The sequence below is a fragment of the Fopius arisanus genome, unplaced genomic scaffold (genome assembly GCF_000806365.1).
Source record: "Fopius arisanus strain USDA-PBARC FA_bdor unplaced genomic scaffold, ASM80636v1 scaffold00081, whole genome shotgun sequence".
In the NCBI taxonomy this organism is placed as follows: Eukaryota; Metazoa; Arthropoda; class Insecta; order Hymenoptera; family Braconidae; genus Fopius; species Fopius arisanus.
The window spans coordinates 428,490-447,154 of record NW_011887820.1 but is presented as its reverse complement, the minus strand read 5'-3'; the positions used below and the strand labels follow the sequence as shown (position 1 = coordinate 447,154).

At 34.7% G+C, this 18,665-nt stretch overlaps 2 protein-coding genes across 10 annotated transcripts in view; one reads left to right on the top strand and one right to left on the bottom strand.

Annotated features, from left to right (window-relative positions):
• Positions 1–9,365, top strand: part of Slob (Slowpoke binding protein) — an 18,566-nt gene extending 9,201 nt beyond the window's left edge. For 6 of the 9 annotated variants that reach the window (XM_011311023.1, XM_011311022.1, XM_011311030.1 and 3 more), the window contains 5 exons: positions 2,438–2,732; positions 4,719–4,810; positions 6,234–6,359; positions 6,590–6,663; positions 8,726–9,365. In XM_011311023.1, coding sequence (XP_011309325.1) covers positions 2,438–2,732; positions 4,719–4,810; positions 6,234–6,359; positions 6,590–6,663; positions 8,726–8,843 — 705 coding nt within the window. In that variant the 3' untranslated portion in view covers positions 8,844–9,365. Of the gene's footprint in view, positions 1–2,437; positions 2,733–4,718; positions 4,811–6,233; positions 6,360–6,589; positions 6,664–6,983; positions 7,029–8,725 lie in introns of all 9 variants that reach the window. The other 3 variants (XM_011311026.1, XM_011311025.1, XM_011311024.1) reach the window with 3 other exon arrangements.
• A 643-nt stretch (positions 9,366–10,008) lies between these two features.
• On the bottom strand, positions 10,009–18,337 carry Caf1-55 (chromatin assembly factor 1 p55 subunit). Its single transcript, XM_011311020.1, has 5 exons — positions 18,015–18,337; positions 14,202–14,703; positions 13,520–13,777; positions 11,940–12,267; positions 10,009–11,106 (listed from the first exon to the last, which is right to left on the bottom strand). Exons 1-5 carry the CDS (start codon positions 18,031–18,033, stop codon positions 10,927–10,929), a joined length of 1,287 nt encoding a protein of 428 aa, XP_011309322.1. The 5' UTR covers positions 18,034–18,337; the 3' UTR covers positions 10,009–10,926.
• Between the last annotated feature and the right edge of the window lie 328 nt (positions 18,338–18,665).

The window sequence follows — 18,665 nt, the reverse complement described above, 5'->3', positions numbered from 1 at the left end:
GGAGTAACTAGGAGTCCAAATTTCGGAGTAAATAATCTTTCCCAAATAATTCATCCGGGCCTTAAGAGTTCTTTTGGAAAAGGAATCAAATTTGAGGCAAGGGTGACTCCTCTCACTTGCGAGTAGGAGGAACGAAAGTTTACTTCTCGTTCCAACACTAATTTATTGTTAATACTCTGAAATAATCGTAATGGTGGACTCGACGATTTCGAGACCGACTGGAAAGAGAAGAGGCTGTCATGATTTTTTGAGACCTGGAGAAGCCCAAATGGTCCCGTAGAGGAGAATCAGCATCTGGCATTCCTCTCCGAGCCCATGCTAATGGAATGGGTGCAGAAGATATCTTCGACCAAGGATCCAACGTCTCCAGCTGCTGGAGATCATTGACTGAGGTTAACCTGGTCTGAGAAGCGACCTGGAGAGTTGTACTCTCCAACACTCGACCAGTTCGATGACTAGCGAAGTCTGAAGAAGAATATTCCATATTCGACCTGGAGATTGCTCCGAGATCGTCAAAATTTCCATGAATATCTTACATGAATTTTCTACACTGTTCTCTCACGCTATTGGTTCAGTCCAGCTCGGACGATTGATCTTCGTGAATTTCTATTTTGGAAATCATTTGAATTTTTGCAAAAATTATGTAAATCTATAGAGAATTAGTTTGGAATTTATTTGGAATTAATAGTCGAAGTTATTGTCAAATTTCGGGTGAGGCAGTCAATGTTGTGAATTAGTATAATTATTGACGTTTGTGAGAATGACAAGAATTGTAATGGAAAAAGTGAAATTGGGGAAGTCCCTTAATAGGACGAGTCTATTTTCCGTCAAAATTCGGAGAAATTCCTACCCTCTGAGGGTAGGCTACCCTAGCATTTGAAGCGTGCCGGCTCAAGCTTGAGCGAAGATTACCTCCCGGTCGGAACAGTTAAGCCTGTCCCGAGAGAATATTTCTCTCACAATTAGAGTTTGAGTTTCGAGCATTTTGGCTTTTCCCTTAACCTCCTATCTGGAGGAAGACGTAATACAGCGACTGAACAGGTGAACGAGGCCCAAATATAAAGATCTCTAAAGAAAATTCAAGCCTTTGAGGATCCCATTATTGGCCATATATTTTTTTGTACCACGTCCTTTTGAGTTGAGGGAATCGAAGGTTCCCATTGAGATTATAGAATCGGTAATGGAAGAAACGCTAGTGTGCTTCCTCAACTTACCACCGAGCAATCCGACCTTGAGACGCAAGTACATCGAAAGAATTAGAGAGTAATTTTCAGAACTAATTTCTTTTGACAGACGAATCATTTTTTAAAATAAGCCAATCAATATAGCTGACAGCTCAAATAGTCCAAGATCGGAGGACGAGGCGGTTGACGTGACAGTACGTGAACTGCACGAACAATTACAGACACCCAATCTAGACACTTCAAGTGATCATAAAGAATTGCAGAAACCACTAGATAATTTTCGGGAGAGTACAATAAAGCACATCTCCATGGTAGGAATTACTGTTTCGGAGATTCGGAAGGCAATTGACAAATTGTTGCAACAGTACCCTGAATTTTCCACATGGAGAAATCGAAACGCGATACTCTCACAGTCTTTAGACTCGATGAAGACTCCATAAGTCTCTACTGGTTAAGGTTGTTGTCGCGTAGAATTTTTTTTCGACAGTTTTCGTTAAAAATTTTATGGTGAATAGTTTGAAAAATTAGCAACAAAATGAGCCTTTTCCGTTTGCAATTGACCGTTTTGAACTTGAGATATAAATTTTTGAAATTCGAGTGATTTAACACGTGTTTAAATGGAGTTTTGCCGATTAGAATTTTTTAAAAATCAACGGCTCGACAGTTTCAGAAATAAAAGAAAACGTGGAATATACATCGTGGGAGGAAATACAGAAAAAAAAATCAAATCGATTGACCGTTTGGTTTACGGAATATAATTATCGGAAATTCATAAATTCATATAATTGAAAATAGTTAATATGGAAAATATATAGTTATGCTTTAGCTATCCATGCACAATGCAATCAATCAAGTGAGACTATATACCGCTAAAAGATTGTGTTCTAAACTGGCCCGTTTTACAGCGGATAAACTTTTTACAGAGACTGTCGCGCGACAACAACCTTAAGCATCAGACAATCATCGGGATGAGGCCCTGTTGAGCAAACAAATGAGGAGCAAATGGCAACCAAGGAAAAGAGGTAGTTGGGAGGGTTATCTCTCCTCTAGGTTTCTAACGAAACGATTCGATAGTGTCCAACTATTCTAGCACCACCACCATCACTGGAGAGACCCACATATCATTTTGTACTTTTTCTATTTTATTTTCTTGTTTTTGTGATGAATAACGGTTTAACGATAGATAAACACAATTTTCTGTGTAAAAAAATTCACATTTATTATTCTCAGCTAATGAAAAATGAAATTCTTAGATTGAAAGAAACTGCTGGAATGCGGATTGGAGCCACAAGTATTCATCCCGTGGAAAAGGTCTGACATCACCCCAGATTCTACAAATGGGACGACAAGTTCTCGAAGCATTAATATTCCTGAAGGACCGTGGTTTTCCAACCGTGACACACTTGCACTCTGGCAATATTGTTATTCAAAATGGTGTCGCACGTCTTGCTGGACTTGAAAATTCACTTCTGGGATTTACCAGTCGGATTCATCCAATTGTCACATCGCGACCTATACCCGGAGTAGCTGTGGACAGCATTTGCTTCGGTACTGTTCTGAGACATAATCCAAATCACACTAAAAGTACATTTTTAACTTAGTGATTGTCAAAGATCACGGAAGAGTCAATTTGCAATATCTTGTTGCAGATAAAATTGATCTGATTATTTTTTTTCATCCCAATTTCAATCAATCAAATGGTGGCATTTCTCGTCACGTGGTACAAGTAAAACGGTTTTACTTCGGATATTTTTCGAATATTTTCCTGTTTGTTGCTAAACAATGAAAATATCTGATAAACAATTTGTACGCGTTTCAAACCCCAAAAGTGTCTGGTTGTAAAAATTGAAAATTGAGATTTCCTAATACACTGAGAAAAAATTCTACCACAAATTAGTGTGCTATTCACCAACCCATGGGACCAAACCGTGGTCAACAAAAAATTCGAATGACCCACCCGAAAAATTCAGATGTGGCACCCTAATTTTTGAAGAACTTACGCTACTTTTCCGTGAAACTCCCTTAAAAATTGGGGCGCCACATCCGAATTTTTTGTTGACCTCGGTTTGGTCCCATGGGTTGGTGAATAGCACACTAATTTTTGAATGGACTCAGACGAAATAATGACGTATTTTTCTCTCCGTGTAAAACCGTTTTACTTATACCATATGACCTTAAATGCCACACATTTAATTGCTTGAAATTGTAATGAAAAAAATAATCCGGCCAAATACCCCTCGACGTTGAAAATTAATCGGATATTTCCCTCCAGTTTCCCTCCAATATCCGATAATTTTGAAGGTCTTGGGGTATTACTACTGATTATTGTTTCCGCTCAAATTTCAGCCAACAGGATGACACCATTCGACTTAGATAATCGATATTCAACTGATAATCAAATTCTCGATAATTTTATCTTTTAATTATGTATATGAAAGAAAAAATGAGGAATTTAGTTAACCACTGATTGAAATTAGATTAGATTTTATTAAAAAAATATTGACATATTGACTCTATGACTCTACTCTCATTTTTAAAATATAAACCTAGTATCATGGTGCAATTCTATCGACTGAAATTTTAACGAAACAAGTGGGTAATGCCATTATAAGGAACTGCGTATAGCTCTTGCTAATAAATTAGACACAAGCTTCCGAATGGATTTTCTGAAAAATGGAAAATTATAGGGGTAGTTCCATCATCTTTTGACTTGACCAAGAATGCTTAGAGAAAAGAAAATCATTTCATTGATATTGCTCATAATATTTTACATAAGATGAAAAATAATTTCATATACAATATAACTTATGCGATTCTCTCCATATTCTGAGACGATTAAGAGGCTATCAATATCATTTTTTTAAGCGATCATTGATTCCTCTCTTATAATAATTACTAGAGTTATTGTTGAAAAAATATTTTCGAGAAAACACAAATATTTCCGAATCTTTCTGCCGATTTCAATTCCAATTGGTGTCGATGTTTGAAGGGAGTATATATCTTTTTGATATTTCTTGCGGTGCTGTTTTTTAGGAAAACTCACCCAGTATAATAAATTCTATAAAAAAATAAAAATTTACGTACAAATTTGTGAAGGTCGATTTTTATTTTCGTAGCGATGGAAAATAGATGAGGACGTTAATTTATACTTTTGCCACAAATAACGTATTAATAATCTATAATTGATATGGAGATCGCACAAGTCCTTACTAATTATTGATAATTCGGCACGCGGTCACAAGCGTCTTTATTTCTTCAACATGGCGATGTTATTTCCCAGTCGAGATGAAGATTACTTATCAGTTTTTACTGAAATAATCTATCCGAAACTTAAAGCTCAAAAATAAATTGAATGCTAGCTTGGAGAGAGTAAGATTAGGCGTACGTTTTATTAATCCCAATTGAGTTATTTTCCAGTTTTCTTCAGTCTTTGACTTTCTTATTTTTATCTTTGAATAAACAGGCTATATAAAATTTTCATTTCTTTATAGAAAATGGACTTTTTCTGTATTGAATAAATATATTTTTTTTTAGGTCATATGCTTTTCGAAATGTGCACGGGTTACGAGCTGTGTGCCTTCAAACCGTCTCCAGTTCAGATGGCAGATCTTGAAAAATACCCAAAGGTACAATTTAAAAAGTCTAGCGAGAAAATCAATATGAAAATCCTTCAGAGTATATATCGATCTGCACTGACCTGCAGATTTGATAAAATAATTAGTCGAAGGTGTACCCTTTAATATCCACCGAAATTTATACGAAGACTTTTCTTTTATAGATAATTGAATGTTTTGCGACAAACGTTCCTATGGTTTTTCAACGTTTGCATGCAATCTGGACATGTAATAAACAGAAAGGATTGACTGCAGATTGTTGATTTATTTTTTTGTTATGATGATACTAAAACAGTATTTCCCAGTAGACTAATTAAAAAATTTGATATTCACTTGTTAGTCTACTGGACGGAAAAAGATTTACTCAAATAACGAAATAGAAAAAGAAAACCTCTCATTTCAGAATAGTATTTTTCACGCCTAGGACGGAAAAAGGGAATCTGACGAATGCGATTTTATAGTCCGAGTCGGAGACGAGGATTATAACGCGCATGAGTCAGAATCACTTTTTTCGCCGTAGCTATGATGCTATTTTATGTTATTGTGGCCGAAAATGCGTTTTTATCCGAGCGAAGCGAGGTGAGAAACGCGTTTTACCGGCCGCAATGACATAAAGTACTTTACATTATCAAAAGATTTATAAAATTATAAATCAAGAAGAATACACAAAAACAGTTGTGATGAATCAGAGAAACGACCTCGAATGAATTTCTTACACGTAGAGAAATATCTACGAACAATTACGAAGTACTTCATGTAATTCTCAAGCGAAAATGATTCTAGGTGAATTTCTATAGAAATATAAGAAAAAAATCTAAAACGTCCAGTACATCTTCGGATCTCTCACCAAAAGAATGGATTCGTAAATTTTACGTGTTTTTTAGCTAATTTTTATTGGACTTTTCTCTCCCTGTAAGATCCGTCGTTCGAAGCACTACGATATCCATTAAAAACTCCGCAGATTTCAAAGTTAATAAAGAATATACCTTCCTTAAATTTATTTACCTACAAGAACTTTCGCTGATATTTCTCTCCGAATGCAGTACTTCCCTAGACATTATCAAAATAGGTCGTATTGAATTCTCAATCTTATCTCCTAATCTTCCTTTTTGGTACATCATTGTAAACTTTATTCTTTTCAATAATTATACTCATTCTTATATCAATTTAAAATTCATAGAAATATATTGAACTGATCTATAATAATTACAAGAATGGTTTCACAAGAAATCATTGGAGGGTTCTTTCTTCGGTGACGAATGTTCTCATGGTCTTTGTGGCCAGTCTTTAGTCTCTTGGAGATATTGATAGATTTCAGACGTTATTCTCCCTCGTGCGTTCTTAATAAAGTGAAAGTAATTGATGTTTATTAACTATGTTTTAATTAATTTCACTATTCGATTTCCAATACTCATGGACTAAAATAAATCCGTAGGTTGCTGATTTGATGGACCTCATATTCAATCAATCAGGAGGTCATTATCCCAGCGTCGAGGAGTTGCTGGTGCACGACCTATTCCGTAACATCGATCTGCGCGAAATGCGAAATGCACCGGTAAACGTGCGTCAATTTTTATAAGTTATTTGCAATCCCAAAAAGTTTATAAAATTATTAAAGAATAATATCCATCCGAATCCATGCAATTCTATGCATGTAGATATTTACATTCATTTTTTTATCATAATGGAGTGTATATTAAATGACTAAACAAGTATGTCAAAGTTATACAAATCTTATGTCCTTAATTACCTCTATTTATTCACTAATAGAAGGGCATTTAATTATTCCAGATGCTTCATCCGATACTCTCACCATCGATTTCGGCACTCCTCGAAGCTGTAAAACGTCACAATAGCAGTCGAAGGTATGTTATCTTTCCTTAAGGCCCGGACGGACTGTCTGGAAAAGATAATTTACTCCAAAATTGGGATTCCTAATTACTCCGCCAATTAATTGTTTTTTCCGATAATTGTTATCTAGCGCTCTAGTCGTTGACACCCGCTAGAACGCTAGCTAACAATTATTAAAAAAAAAAACGATTAATCGCCAGAGTAATTAGGAATCCCAATTTTGGAGTAAATTATCTTTTCTAGATAATCCAACCGGTCCTTAAAGAACTCTCGCTGGCAACTATTTGCAGTTTCTTATCTATTACTCCACTATTATTTTTTTTGCATGCAACAGACCGTCTCGCGTGATACAGGCGATTTATTGAGTTCCGCCTAAACGGTAAAATTTCCAATCCAAATTAGACCCGTAGGGTAGATAGAATTCATTATCAGTAAATTCCCGAATAATTCCATATTGCGGCTTTATCACTATTGAGATACATTACCATGAATTTCTGCTGAGAATATTTCAATTTGTGGTAGGTGTAGTTGTTACTGAACCCTTCCCGTCCATTATTGGAGGAAATCTATCAGAGGTTTTAATAAACCTTTAGCAGTTTCATTCGACTCCATCAGATTTGCTTATGCCCGAAGAATCATCTGCTATTTTCTGCTGATTAGACCCTTATTACCGTACAGTTCAGAGATATTTTAGAACATGGGGGCGTATCAGGTGGAGTGCATAAGAAAATTTGAGAGGAACTGCCTCAGGGCATGTCTTTTCCTCCACCGATTCTCCCATACTGACTTCCATCACTACACCGACCTACACCGCATGGAAATCGATATTTACAGGAAAATTCGTGAGATTCTATGGATCCTTCGTGAAGAAATTTAAGAAAACGAAAAAAAACTATTCAGTGGAAAATTTTGGATTTTTTAAAATCATCATGGAAATTTCAGAACTAATCAGTGTCAAGAGATGAAGCTTTTAAAAGTATATATTCAATTGAAAAAATCATGGTATTCCATCAATCCATGGCGAAAAAAAAGAGAAAAGCAATTTTTAAAACACGCATACACACGCACCCATACCGATACCATCTAAGAACCGCAGATTCGGACTTTTTAGGCTACATTTAGTTACCCTAATACAAAAAATCGGGAACTTGAATATGGCTGAATACAAAGCTTCCATTTGGAAGTAAAAGTAACGACCAAAAATGTTGTAATTAAAAAAAAGTCTCCATTCGAGCAATTGAAAATTTGCCTATTTTACTTTTCCCACCACCAAGCTTCTGTTGAATATTCCCTGGCTACTCTTGCCTACGCACAGGGCATCTCCCGAGGGTGGTGCAGTGATAAACCTCATGGCTTGAAGAAATTTATTCTAATGGAGGTTGCGAGCTGGAGTAGCTCCGAGGGCAGAGATCTCTCTGCTTTAAAGACCTGGCCCTGACCAGAGGTGGTTACCTGGGGCGAAGTAGGACTCCCCCTGATTAGGGCTGGCCTCCCCCTACGGTCCCTCTGGTGCACACCCGACCTAGGCAGGGGGGGGGGGCTGTCGGGTCTCCTCTTCACCTGAGCTCTCACAACCACATATTCGTTTTTACTGGGAATTGCACTGCCCTATCATCTCTGAGATATCCTATTCGATGTCTTTACACGGAAAGAAATATTTAGTCAAAATTACGGAACTTTTAGTTCACTTACCGATTACGGAGTCGATTCGAAAGATTTAAGTGACGGTATCGTAATTTTTCACCGATAATTCATATAAAATTTACGGAACACCTCAGAAAAATTTCATGACTTTAGATAAAAATTACGTGACAGTTCCATAAAATTTCCAACAACCACATTTCGCTCCAGAATTACAGAAAATACACGTAATTTTTATTGAATATTTCTCTCTGTGTACTATAATTCACATTTTAATTCGTTAATCGAAATTACGATCGGAGAAATGATTTCCAAATACCCTTCGAAAATATATATGTGTTTCTGTGACATTATTACGACACATTCAAGTACTCGTTACACCATTGTGTAATTGTAAATTGTGTAATGGTTCCACTAATTTAAGACGTTTTCCAGAATTCCCAGTATGATTCCCGAAGAAATAATATCACTGCAGAGTCCACAAGTCCAGCCAACCAGCAACGAGCGATTCATCACCAAGATGTATAATGAAATAACGAGTACAACACTATAATTAATCAATTAATCAGTGAAGTGATGAAACTCAATGAGCGAATTTTTTTATTTTCACCAAATGTCAGACTCTCGACCACTACCCATTCTAACTGTTGAAATTATTTTTGGAGAATATTTTCATTATAAAAAAGGTTTCATAGAATATTTTTCCCGCGCCATGCATTTTCAAAGGGATTATTTGAATGAATAAAAATTCAAATAAAAATTCTATTTGTTATATTTTATGATCCTTCTGTCGAATTGATAACTAAATTAGTTAATTATTTATCCATACCATACGACATAAATTAATAATTTATTTATACTGGTATTAATATGGTCGCTCTTGAATAAATTTAATACGTGTAAATTGAGGATACTGCAAAACGATGAAAGGAGCTGGAGATTGTTGAGTGATAAATAAATTAGTGCAAGGCTTGTGAAAATCATAAAAAAATCTCAACATTTTCTTCTTTATTGGCTAGTCCGATGAAAAGAGAGACATGTATCCGAATAAAATTTCAATCTTGCTGTGAATATATTTTTACTAAACCCTTTTAAAGTATTGTGCCAAAATTCCGATGGAAGGTAAACTTATAAAAAAAAATCAATTGTAGAAATTCACGAAAGAATGTTTTCTGCAGGCAAGTGTGTGAACTAAAATAGCTCTTACATCTTTTTTTCTAACGTTGATAAATTCAGAAAAATTGTTTTCAAAATAGTAAGATATTCACCATATTTTCCTGTTTGTCTTCCATCTCATTTTCTGGACCTCATGGAGTTTCCATACAATTGAACTTTTTATGAAATTCTCTTGACATATTCTGATAGCGCCTCAAATATCGTCCGCCTATATTTTTTCGCCCCATAATTAAGACAGAAATGTGATTCTTCAAGATTTTTAAATTTTTTTTAATTTAATAATTGCAATGCATGGAAGGTGAAAATTAACGTAAACGCCACATGGGCTATCTATCGAACGTGATCTTTTGTTTAAAGCTCGGGTGGATTATCTAGAAAAGATAATTTACTCCGAAATTCGCATTCCTAATTACTTTGGCAATTAATCGTTTTTTTCAATAATTGTTAGCTAGCGTTCTAGCGGTTGTCAACAACTAGGCCGCTAGCTAACAATTATCGGAAAAAACGATTAATTGACGGAGTAATTAGAAGTCCCAATTTAGGAGTAAATTATCTTTTCCAGACAGTCCATCCGGGCCTTAAATGTTATTTAGTTAGCCTAAAATATATTAAAATTTCGGATTGAATTTATGTTGCGGGAATTACTCGGCAGCTAATCGAAAGATAATGGGAAAAGAGGAAAAATTATTGAAGGGCACTAAATTGCGATACTGATTGAAAGGGATCTATCGAATTTACAAAAGAATGATAAAAAATAGACACCTTATGATTGCTCCTCGCCGGATTGAGTGATAACTAGACGTAAGGGTAAGCTGGGAATGGTTTATATTTTTTTTGTAAACTTGATAGATCCCTTTCAATCAATATCGCGGGTTAGCGCTCTTCAATAATTTTTCCTCCTTTATTACTTTTTTTTTACAACCATTGGAGTGATTCGCGCAACACAAATTTGATCCCAAATTTTTATGGATTATAGGCTAACAAGATCACATTTTAGCAAAAGATTATGTTCAATGGATAGTCCATGCGGGCCTTAATTGGAACATCCCATTCTGTTCATTACATATCTTACTACAGAAAAACTTATTTACTAAGTAGAAAAAATATTCCGATCATCTTAATTTCTCTTCTTGAAACAAGAAAAATGAAACGGAAGTGAGATTGAAGAACAGAAAAATCATTGTGGGATTTTCAATCATTTCAATTAGTAGTAATTAAACCGAGCTTATGTTTAAATTTTACCACATATGACTGTCAAAAATTTGTAGACGGTTGTTCCTTCTAAAGTTAAAAAATGCATCAATGTTGAAAGTTACTTCGGCAATTTTTCAATAATTGAATGAGACATGTAAAAAAATTTTGCTTCGTTTCGTTAGTACGAATTTGATTTACGTTTTCACCAATAGTTTGCTGAGACGTCACACAAGGTAATAACAGCAAGAGGAATTCCTTTCATTCATCTATGAAGCACCGGCCTCGAGTTCACTGGCTGGTGTATCGGGTTCCTCATCGTTGTAGATATTCTCAGCCATCTGCCACACCTGCATTATGTTGTCTTCAGAGACTGAACAAATGACCCAAGGTTCATTGGGATTCCAAGAGAAGTCGCTAATCTTAGCTGTATGTCCACCATGGATGAACTGTTAAAGAACAAACCAAGTAATTAAACGAGAATACCTAGAGGTCTTAAAGGTTTTAACAGGGAAACGTTAGGTAGTTGTGAAAAAATCGAAATCGTGTAATTTTCTCTTGACAATTCAAAATCATCACTTTAGAAATGATCAATATTTTTGCAGTATTTTTTGTATAAGCATACAATTAAAAATTTAAATTCTAGAAGAAAAAAATGTGGCAGTCGATGTACGCTGGGAGGAATTAATAATTAGAACGCTCGATTAAACGTATGGAAAAGAGAGGGATTTATACATGAGAGCTGTAACGTAAGTGTCTCCCGCGACAAGGGCAATAATATTCGAGGGTGTCTGAATTGTCGCGAATTATCGAAGATGTCCTGCGACAAGGACAACGTGATATACGTCATCGGCATAGAATTCCGTTGCCAAGCCGAAATCAAAACAATGTGTTGAACTGTGCAGAATGAACCGATATAAAAATAAATGTCAATATAAATATATATCCTCATATATACATACAAATATATATATATATATATATGAGGAATTCAACATTGATGAGTTGAATGGAATCGTTAATAACAATATTAATTATTGAATAATTGTTTGAGGCTTTAAAACGAATTTCTCTAATATTTTCAAGACATAATTTCATAAGAAATTTTTCGTAGATTTCAAACGAAAAAATAATTATAATTTTTGAATATATCATTCTTTAAGAAAACATCTCCTAAAGTTCACTTGTCGTTTATTCCAGTGAGAAATTGACGAGTAAATGTGTAAAGGAATTGTATTCTGCAACTTTTAAAATTAGAAGTAAGGAGAAAAAAAAATGTTACCAAAAGTTCAGGTGGGCCGTCTTCAGCATCCTCGCTAGACTGCTCCTCACCAATCTTACTGAGATCCCAGACATGAAGACGACGATCAGTGCCACTACTGGCGAGTATTGTCTCGTTATGCGGTGACCATTGAACCTGGAAGATTTCATCCTTGTGTGATTCAAACGAGTGAAGTTTCAGCTTCAAATTTCGCAAGTCCCAAAGAGCGACAGTCTTGTCAGCGCTTCCAGTTGCAAGAATAAATTCGGAGTAAGGATTGAAGCTCAGGCAGTTAACTTCAGCTGTATGGGCATCCACCGTGTGGCTGGGCTTGCTTGTATTGTTGCATCTAACGTGAAAAAAAATCATACAATTTCAATTAATGAAAAATTTATCCTGTACTACTAACGGGGCGTTAGCCAAAAGAAATGCAGGGGTAAAATCAGACAATATGAAAATGATTATGTACTATTATATTATGGAGAAGTCCTTCAAATAGAGAGGAAATTAAAAATGCATGATTTACAGCAACAAATGTTCAGGATCATGAACTAGGAAGGAGTATGAGCATAAATCCCTTCAAAAATTGTGAAAAGTTTACATTATTTCGCACTCTCTAGATTTAAAAATATTTTTCACAATATTTTTAGTTCACTTCCACCCGGCAGAATAAGAACTTTATAATAAGCACATAATTGTACCGCAAAAGTGGGTAGTTAAAATCTGTCACTTGCCCATAACGTAAAAACTAATTACCACGTTTACATTTCGAAGCAAATTTTACACGCGAGTAATTATTAATCCTTAACTCAGACTATAATGAGTGCCCTTCATTTATGGATAATATTGTTTAAAAAAATGGAAAGGTCGAATAATATAATTTTTTTTAAATAGTCGTCTACGTGCAATAAGACAAAAGATTTACTTTTATCGCCTTCCCGTCTTTTCTGGTAGCGCATATTCACCATAATTAATCATACATTTTATTTGTAATTTCCGAAAAAAATGTAGTTTTCTCTTTAATTCTACGAATAATACAGAATGATATAAAAAATGATTTGTATCAGTTTTTTTTTATTTTGAACTTCAACTGGAAGTTGTATAGATATATAATTCAGTTGATTAAATATCTATCAGATGAGTGTTAAATATTGCAAAATTTGTAATGGGTTTGGGGTTGTGCAAACCATTCCAATGAACATTAATGAATATGATAAAAGAGTTTTGAGTGTACTGGCTCTCTTGAGTTTACTGATAACTAATTAACAACATATAATTTACGATAGGTCAATTGTTTGCAAAGATTCGAAAACGCATGAATCGAGTTTTTAAGAATTTATGTTTTAAGTTCTGTTTCCGACGGCTTCTGAATTTTTACCGAAGCTCAATTGTGCGTTGTTATTCATTTTTCTGCAACTACTACTTCCAATTTTTTGTTTAAAGGCCCCATAAATTAGAGAGACCCATTCGCTAACAATCGGAAATTTTGTTTTTTTTTTAAAATAATTTGTGTAATGACTGCAACAGTTACTGCCACACAATTACCAATGGTAAGTGAAAAATGAAATGAACTACATATAATTATGATTTCAATAGTTTACCGAGTATCCCATATCATGAGCTTCTGATCATCAGCAACAGAGCCAAATAGTGATTCATGAAGCAAATGCCAGGCAACATCTTCAACGACAGCAGTATGTCCAGTGAAAATGGTTTTAGCATCAATGACACGATTTTCCTTCGGAGTTGCATTTATATCCCACAAACAAATAGTGTGATCGTCGGAAGCACTCAGAAGATATCCGTTTAGATTGGGGTTCCAGGAGAGACCATAACCTTCTTTTTGATGGCCGCGTAATCTATTTATCAATAATCGAAATAGAATATTAGAAAACATAGTATAAATTACGTAGAGAACAGATAAAAATAGTTTTTACATAGCTTTACGATATGGCATAGTTCTCTAGATTAAAAACGAAGACCTATTTAAATATTTAACGTTAAGGACCGGTTGAATTATCTGGAAAAGATAATTTATTCCAAAATTGGGATTCCTAATTACTCTGGCAATTAATCGTTTTTTTTTCAATAATTGTTAGCTATCGTTCTAGCGGTTGTCAACGACTAGAGCGCTAGCTGACAATTATCGGAAAAAACAATTAATTGGCGGAGTAATTAGGAATTCCAATTTTGGAGTAAATTATCTTTCCAAAATACTCCATCCGGCCCTTAGGCTGCTTTATTGTCTTGATAGCTTCATAATAATGTTTCGTGCAGAATTACCTAAGATCAGGATGACACTCTCCATTAGGATCAGGCTTGCTAGGATGTTTGGTATAATCAAAAACGAGGACATCGCTTGATGGTGTCTTAGTAGCAATGACACAAGGATTCTGGGGCATGTATCGAGCCCTGTTCACCTCTCCTTCATGATTAATTTTTATCTCGATTTCAATTTTTCCACTGACCGATCCAAACCCTCCAAACTCTCCCTTCTCGTTATCATAGTGAGAGGCATCAAACTGGGCGTCCTCATTTGGCAGTTGAACACTCGCAATCAAGAGATGATTCTGCTCATCAGAGGTATGTGTACCCAGAATGAGACGATGGACTGAGTAGTCTTTGCCCTCCGGCCTAGTTACGTCTGGCAACCATTGAGCTGTTAGCGATGGCCATTCCAGAGCATGGGTCATCACGAGATCGTACAAAAAAGGAGTATTTTTCTTCCATATTTTGTATTCTTCGTTTATCACACGCTCTTCAACAGCGTCGTCGAAAGTTTCCGCTTTAAATGAACATTTTAATTAATTGACAAGTTCGAAACACCGATTTTCCGGCTTTCAATTGATAGGTTACGTTAAGGAGGTTCTGCCGGTATTTTATTATTTTTCCTATTTTTCTGAGATTTATTGAAATCTATCGATCGGATTGAGATATAAAAATGTAGCGTTTGTCCGTTACATCATGATTTATCCTTTCACAAAGTTTCATCCCGATACACCAATTTTTATAACTTTTCACTAAAATTTATTGATTTTTTATTAAATTCTAGTGAAAAGTTACAATTAGTGTATCGGGATGGAACTTTATGAAAGGATCCATCATGATGGAACGGACAAGCGCTATATTTTCATATCCCAATCCGATCGATAGTTTTCAATAAATCTCAGAAAAACAGGAAAAATAACAAAATACCAGCAAAACATCCTTAATAGGCCATGTTACACTGACAGGAATAAACATTTGACACCTCGTCTGCTATGCAAAGCGTCTCTAATTTTCATTAATTCATAACAAATTTCTTTTACAATTTCCATGAAAAACCTTATGTCATAGTCCTCTTCTAATGGTTCCTCAAGTTATTATATGTACAAGAAATTTATAAGCAAACTAAAATGTACAATCGCAAATATGCCCAAACAACTCTATATGAATGAGTATGGGCATGTTCTAACTGATTTGGAAAAAAAAATCATCGGAATTTAATGAGTCCCACAGTTCTTGAGATATTGATAAATATGTTCTTCATAATATCTGAGTAATTACTCCACAAGCGGTGTTGAGATTTCGCACCAAACTTGAGCTTTAGTAATTAATCAAATTTTGATTTCATGTTAATAAACTTTTTAGAAACTGAACTATGGAACTCGAATATACACTTTCTAAGAATATGATTTCTTCTTGCTTCCATTTCGCTTCATTTCTAGGTGAAATTATCAAATGTCAATGACGGACAAATACCATTCTTGTATTCGGTACAGAGAGTAACAAGTTTTTTTTAAGTCTTGATTGAAACAAAAAAAAATGAGAATGGTTCAGGGATAGTTAATAACGCAGAATAGTTTCCTTTTTTCTATATGTTACCATAATTCAATTAGTGGGAGAGCACCTACGAAAAAACTATAAATATTCGAAATAGCTTTATAAGCCAATGCCTATTTTTATATATTTTTTGCTTAACAATTTCAAAGCGTAACTTTTTCAGCATGAAAAATACATGTTAACAAAGGTAAATAATTCATGGAGTTAAAAGTTTGAAATCTCGTTCTCCCAGATTTTACCTCCCGGTTTCTTGAAAATTGTCAGTACGTCATTTTGATTTGTAAAGATCTAAAAAGCTTTTTATTACAAACTTGAGAAAAAAAACTAATTTTCTACAGTGGCAATCGTTGTTACTCAGGGATATTTGATAAAGAGGTAAAACTGAAGAATTCAGCCGCTGGATTGATAATTAAAAGTTTTTCCCAGTAAGAAAACAGTAAGAAACTAACCGAATATTCAAAAATCTCCCAATAATGGATATGTTGCGAAGAAAAATAAGAAGTAACAAAGTTGATAAAATCTTTTCTCTTTCAAAGTTACTTGAATTGACTTGAATAATCTTTTTACCTTTATCTGGCGTTCGATATTACCAATCGTTACCAATAATAATGGTATAAACAGTTGGGTAAAGGAGCCAGAAATGTAAATATTCTTGACTTATTCACATAAGGCACAATCTAGCATAAATAATCTAGATCTTGCATTTAATATTTTGTTTTTGAAAACAGAAGGCTTATTAATGCTTCCAAACCTTCCGTGGTGAAATGGAACAATGGCTATCTTGACAACTATTAAAGTACAATTTTAGTTTTCTAAAATTATATAAAAAATATTCCTTTTGTTCGTCCAGCATAGAATGGATCCAGTCCAAGTTTACTCGACCCAAAAAGTATAGAGACCGGCATGAACGATTTATAGAACGAGATTTTTAGCTTGGCTTGAATCTTTTTAGCCGAAAATATATAAAATCCTAATCAATAAGCTAATAGATTTATCAAAACATAAATTAAGAATGGAGCAAGCGGAGAAGGTGAAAAACATATGTACTGTAACACCAAAGAAAAATAAAGTTATTATTATATTATATTATATAAAAACATGGGAGTAAATTTGTTCTGTCAATATCCCTCCAATAGTTATAAAAAAAATAATCAAGAGGAAAAAACGTTGAAGGGGGATAAATAGGGATATTGTTTCCAAAGGATAGCAATTACTAATTTTACAAGGAAATATATAATATATAATGAAAAATATGTAGTTTACCACCGATAACATTTGACATTCCATTTCGAATCTATATTGTTATTAACTGTCAAATGTATTCTTTTCCTCTACCTTTTACATAGGACATGGTGGCTGATAAGCTGGCTGTTTTAATTATTCTTCTGTAAACTCGGCAGATCCTTTCAAATCAATATCGTGATTTACTCTCCTCCAACAATATTTCCTCGTTTTTTAATCATTTTTTTATAGCCAGTCGAGTGGTTTCAGCAAGACAAATTTAATCCGAGGTCTTTGTATATTTTAGACTAGCAAGAATCAATTCAAATCTAGGATTACGTTCAATAGATAGTACATTCGGGTCTTCATCGAGAAGAAAATAAAAATTTAATTAACAAAGGGCGGGACGGATTAAAATAGACTATTTTCAATTAAGACCACTCTCTAAATTCCAAAATAATACTCATTTAATAATAAGAAATGGAAAATTTCTGTATAAAGATATCAATAAACTAAGATTAAAAGAAAAGTGTTGAAACATCTTTTTTGGCACATAATAAGGTTTTTTGCAAGTTCCTTGTTTCCATCTTCCAAAATGACTCTTCAAAACAAAAATCCAATGTTTATCTAAGTTATCCTATTCAATGATCTAATTTCCCTGATTTTTTATACATAAAATTGAAATCTGATTTTCTTTGGTCGTTTTATTTCTGGGAATTTTATTAAACTGACAATTTTGCTGTGAGGTTATTAATGATTTAATTTTATGATTAAGAAATAATGGGGTATATGAAGACCAAACATATCCGCATCGCCTAATCGCTTTCATCCATTGTGATTCCAATTAAGTTATCCCGATAATTAATTTCGAGTATTTAATAATTGGAGTCAAGTGCAAAGGAAAAACGATGGAATGATAGATATCCTGCAGAAATATTTGCCGACCGTTAAAATGATATTGTTCACAGGTATACCTCTGAGTCTACCAATAGCACGTTTATTCATTGCCATTAAGCCTCCACAAAATCCATCAAATAATATCATCAAACTCACCACCATCTTTGTCACCCATGTCTCCAGTTTAGTAATAAATTTCAGCCTCAGATATTATTCGATGAATTCTCCTTGGTTTTACTCAACCGCCAAAATGGATATTAATGCCCGCCAAAAGAACGATACAACTCATATCCACTCGTATCCAAGTGCCGGGGATTGTGAAAACCGATGAACATGAAATTATTTCTAGAATGGCAAATCAATCCACAGAACCGAAACCGGTGTTTCCAAATTCGACCATCCTCTGTGGTTACGATCTTGAACTTACAGTTAAGGCCCGGGTGGAGGGATTTTTGACCGACATGTCCCTAGGGAATTCCCTAGAAAAAAACGCGTTTTACGGGTAACTAAATGCCAGCCCCTGTAGGCCCTCAAAAAATATAATGGTACGGTCAATCGACAGATAATTATTTTTGCCGGGCCGGTAATTAGGTCTCAGGGGTGGGAAATTGAGGAACGAACGTGTAAATTACGTTCAAAGAGACCCCCTAGATTTCACCAAGATGAATTTTCCAATGATCGTTTGGGGAAAAATATGGCGGCTCAATCACTGCGGAATAAAAACACTCCCCACAATTTATACATCCACTTCTCACTCGCGACACGCAATTACCGGCCCGTGGACACAATTATTACATTTTTCGCGAT